At 42.2% G+C, this 5,000-nt stretch overlaps 3 protein-coding genes across 6 annotated transcripts in view; all 3 read left to right on the forward strand.

The window, feature by feature from the left end:
- Positions 1-5,000, forward strand: part of LOC114548895 (NACHT, LRR and PYD domains-containing protein 3-like) — an 802,603-nt gene that overhangs the window by 491,410 nt on the left and 306,193 nt on the right. The window lies entirely within an intron of this gene.
- Positions 1-5,000, forward strand: part of LOC114548893 (NACHT, LRR and PYD domains-containing protein 12-like) — a 594,283-nt gene that overhangs the window by 243,299 nt on the left and 345,984 nt on the right. The gene's annotated exons all lie outside the window — the stretch shown is intronic.
- The window catches only part of sugct (succinyl-CoA:glutarate-CoA transferase), a 77,295-nt gene that overhangs the window by 4,858 nt on the left and 67,437 nt on the right, over positions 1-5,000 (forward strand). For both annotated transcript variants that reach the window (XM_028568927.1, XM_028568928.1), the window contains exons 5-6: positions 257-307; positions 459-579. In XM_028568927.1, the coding sequence (XP_028424728.1) occupies positions 257-307; positions 459-579 (172 nt within the window). The remainder of the gene's footprint in view (positions 1-256; positions 308-458; positions 580-5,000) is intronic.

Genomic DNA, 5,000 nt, shown 5'->3' on the forward strand with positions numbered 1-5,000 from the left:
ACAATCATTTGAATAAAGGAACGTGGATATAAAATATATTTAAAAACGTTTAAATGTGTTAAAGCATTAAAATGCAGCCTTGACTCACCTTTACTGTTTACAGTCTCTCGCTGCAATAACAAAATAAACCCGACAGTGTTTCAAGTCTTTTATTATAGAAATTAAATGAAACTAATCATTCAGTCAATCTAAAAATGTAATAATCCAAGATGTGACTGACTGATAGGGGGATGAGCTTGTGATTGTGTGATTTCAGAGTATCTGTGTGGACCTGAAGCATCCCAGAGGAGCGGGGGTCATCCAGGAGGTACCAGCCTCTCACCCTGGTTCATGTTTCTGAGTCTCAAATCTGACTTTTTAAGAAATTTTAATATGGTTTTCTATATAAAAGAATTGTCTTTAGTTTTTAACGTGTGTGTGTGTGTGTGTGTGTGTGTGTGTGTGTGTGTGTGTCTCAGCTTGCAGGAGTGTGTGACGTGCTGGTAGAAAACTACCTCCCAGGGAAACTCCATCAGATGGGTTTAGGATACGATCAGCTGATCAGAGTGAACCCCCGCCTCATCTACTGCTCCATATCAGGTGACTAACTGCCCCCCCACTCATCTACTGCTCCATATCAGGTGACTAACTGCCCCCCCACTCATCTACTGCTCCATATCAGGTGACTAACTGCCCCCCCACTCATCTACTGCTCCATATCAGGTGACTAACTGCACCCCCCCCACTCATCTACTGCTCCATATCAGGTGACTAACTGCCCCCCACTCATCTACTGCTCCATATCAGGTGACTAACTGCCCCCGCCTCATCTACTGCTCCATATCAGGTGACTAACTGCCCCCCCCACTCATCTACTGCTCCATATCAGGTGACTAACTGCCCCCCACTCATCTACTGCTCCATATCAGGTGACTAACTGCCCCCCATTCATCTACTGCTCCATATCAGGTGACTAACTGCCCCCCCCATTCATCTACTGCTCCATATCAGGTGACTAACTGATAAAATAACAATGAAATGCTGTGTTATTGACTTTAGACCAGGTTTTTGTTGGTCAATGGTGCGATCACTTCCCACTGCCTCAAGATAGCAATACTCCCAGAATGCACCTGAACACACCTCCCTGTAAGACCAGCACGCCCAGAATGCACCTGAACACACCTCCCTGTAAGAACAGCACGCCCGAATGCACCTGAACACACCTCCCTGTAAGACCAGCACGCCCGAATGCACCTGAACACACCTCCCTGTAAGAACAGCACGCCCGAATGCACCTGAACACACCTCACTGTAAGAACAGCACGCCCGAATGCACCTGAACACACCTCACTGTAAGAACAGCACGCCCGAATGCACCTGAACACACCTCCCTGTAAGACCAGCACGCCCGAATGCACCTGAACACACCTCCCTGTAAGAACAGCACGCCCGAATGCACCTGAACACACCTCCCTGTAAGACCAGCACGCCCGAATGCACCTGAACACACCTCCCTGTAAGAACAGCACGCCGAATGCACCTGAACACACCTCACTGTAAGAACAGCACGCCCGAATGCACCTGAACACACCTCACTGTAAGACCAGCACGCCCGAATGCACCTGAACACACCTCCCTGTAAGACCAGCACGCCCAGAGCAAGATCATTTTTTTGTCTTTTTTGCTTTTAATGGACAGGACAGCTAGATGAGAAAGGGGAGAGAGAGACAAAGACATGCAGGAAATCATCACAGGTCAGATTCGAACCCTGGACCTCTGCATCGAGGCATAAACCTCTATGTTTATTTGCGCCTGCTCTACCCACTGAACCCACCCGGGCCCCCAGATCTTGTGTTTTCTATCCGCTGTTGTTCGCCTCTCTTCACTGAGTCCTGACTTGTGTCTGAGTCTCGTTTAAAGGCCCATTACAGTTAACAGGCGGCGGTGAGCCCTCCTCAGCAGGAAGTGGTCCTGCTGGCCCAACTGTTGTGGCGGCTGGGTAATCTGGACCAGCTGCACGAAGCACTCACAGAAAACAGGGCAGAGTGAGCTGTAACGGGAAGGCTAATGTGCAGCGTATGGCGGCAGAAACTGTGGGTGGACTCACTCTGGATTAGATACATGTGAGAGGAAGTCTCTTTGTCAGTGCTGAACATTTAAACCCTTCCAGACCCTATGTTCAGCGTGATCGCTGTAACCAGCAGCCTCAGACCGGGCTGTAATGTAACCCTACAGGACTAATGTTCAGCAGCAGTTAGCGTCTATTCTAAGTGTCTGACAACATTATAGAGAGGATCCCTACAGAGATAGACCTTTAAAACCTCTTTAAGACCTTTCTATTTAACCAGAAACAGCTCTGAAGTCACTTGCACTAAACCCACCAGACTCTGTTTAAAAAACAATACTTTTAGCGTGTATAGAGACAACATATTTTCACATCTGTAAACTGTGTTTATTTCAACATAGAGTTGTGATGGTTGGAAAAGTGGACAGACGACCCACAACTGTTGTTGTTTCTGTCGAAATAAAACTATCAATTTACATGTGGAAATATGCTGGCTCTATACACGCTAAAAGTCCTGATTATTTACATGGAGTCTGGTGGAAATATGCTGGCTCTATACACGCTAAAAGTCCTGATTATTTACATGGAGTCTGGTGGAAATATGCTGGCTCTATACACGCTAAAAGTCCTGATTATTTACATGGAGTCTGGTGGAGATATGCTGGCTCTATACACGCTAAAAGTCCTGATTATTTACATGGAGTCTGGTGGGTTTGGTGAAAGTTTTACTTTGAGTTCTGAACTAGTTGGAGGCGAGTGACTTTTACTTGTGTTACTTTACCCAACTTTTGTCAGAAATATTGTGCTTGATTATGTTTCTAATTAGAGTAAATTTGCATCAAGTTATTGCATTTTTTCCCTGCAAGATCTGCTCTCGTCTTTCCAATTGAACCTTATTTCTCTCCAAATACTTATGGATTTTGGGAGCGTAGTCCTGCAGTTCTCAGACTCAGCCACTAGATGTGGCTGGACTCCACATTAACTCACCCATTACTGACTGCTTCATGTTGGTTTCATTCAGACATTCATCAGCTCTTTTACTGCAAAGATTCTGGGACCAGACATGTATCTATGATTCAGTATATTTTAGGGTTTTATAACCAAAATATCTTTAGTAAGTTGTAACTACGGTCAGCCATTGTAAGTAACAAATCTTTTAGAATCAGAATCAGATTTATTGGCCAAGTATACTCCCATACACAAGGAATTAGACTTGGGTAGGTGTTAACTCTCTATACATTCAATAAATAGACATGTAGTAGTAGGGGTGACCTCTAGCTCACCCAGTAAGAGCCCCATGTTGGCTGAGGGTTCAAATCCGACCTGCTGCCCTTTGCTGTGTGTCATCTAGGGCGGCTTCTGATTAGTCGACTAATCGGTCGTTTTGGTCTTAGTCAACTTAGATTTCTTTAGTCCATTAGTCATGTTTGATGCTTTTTTGACTTATTTCCAAGAAATATACGAGCACATCTCTGGTAAACACAAGAATTAAAGTGGTGCTTTAGCACGACTCTTTGTGGAGAAACTCAGATTTACAGATCTGTCGATTAAATCAACTAATCGATTAGTCGATACAATTGAATGAGTGTTAGTCGACTAAGAATTTCTTCAGTCGAGCACAGCCCTAGTTTCGTCCCCCATCTCTCTCCCCCTTTCATGTCTATCCACTGCCACACTGAAATAAAGGGAAAAGCCACAAAAAATAATCTTAAAAAAAAGAAAAAACATGTAGTAGTAAACATTCAGTGGACTCATACTGTACAATAGAGACAACACTATACATATAGGCACATATCAACTTAATATACACAAATAAAAATAAGACAAGTAAACATGGAGTGGGATGTAAAGTGCAAAAAGTAATAGTGCAAAGTTGTGTGGAAGATGCATATTGGAATGATACATATGTAATGTGTAGAGAAGAGGGTGAGTTGCCAAAGTGGGGGTGAGCCCACTTATCCTCAGCTCAGTAGAGTGATGGCAGTGGGGTAGAAGCTGTTCTTATGTCTGGTTGTTTCTGTGTTCAGGGATCTGTAGCGCCTGCCAGAGGGGGGTGAGGTTAAAGAGAGTGTGTGCAGGATGTGTATTAGAGCCCGACCCATAATGGATTTTTAAGGCCGATATTGATGCAAATATTTGGTGATTTAAAAATCCAATATTCCGATATATCGGCTGAAATACAGTACAGGCCAAAAGTTTGGACACACCTTCTCATTCAACGCGTTTCCTTTTTATTTTCATGACTATTTACATTGTAGATTCTCACTGAAGGCATCAAAACTATGAATGAACACATATGGAATTATGTACTTAACAAAAAAGTGTGAAATAACTGAAAACATGTCTTATATTTTAGATTCTTCAAAGTAGCCACCCTTTGCTTTTTTATTAATAAGGGAAATAATTCCACTAATGAACCCTGACAAGGCACACCTGTGAAGGTAAAACCATTTCAGGTGACTACCTCATGAAGCTCATTGAGAGAACACCAAGGGTTTGCAGAGTTATCAAAAAGCAAAGGGTGGCTACTTTGAAGAATCTAAAATATAAGACATGTTTTCAGTTATTTCACACTTTTTGTTAAGTACATAATTCCATATGTGTTCATTCATAGTTTTGATGCCTTCAGTGAGAATCTACAATGTAAATAGTCATGAAAATAAAAAGGAAACACATTGAATGAGAAGGTGTGTCCAAACTTTTGGCCTGTACTGTATGTTTAAAAAAACAATCCAGAAACGCGTAACAAAACATAAACAGATTTCTCTAACATTAGTTATTTGTAATTATTCATGAGTCCTAAAATAATATGATGATGCAGTTTAAAAATAAACTTGTCTGTTTTATTATAACAGAACATCAAAATATATTAAAACTAAAACTGTGATTTGAAGGCAATAAAGTGACATCATGTTGCTCTGTTAGTATCAAGACCTCTTACAGATATATGAAACAT

Source organism: Perca flavescens, chromosome 22, assembly GCF_004354835.1.
Source record: "Perca flavescens isolate YP-PL-M2 chromosome 22, PFLA_1.0, whole genome shotgun sequence".
NCBI lineage: Eukaryota > Metazoa > Chordata > Actinopteri > Perciformes > Percidae > Perca > Perca flavescens.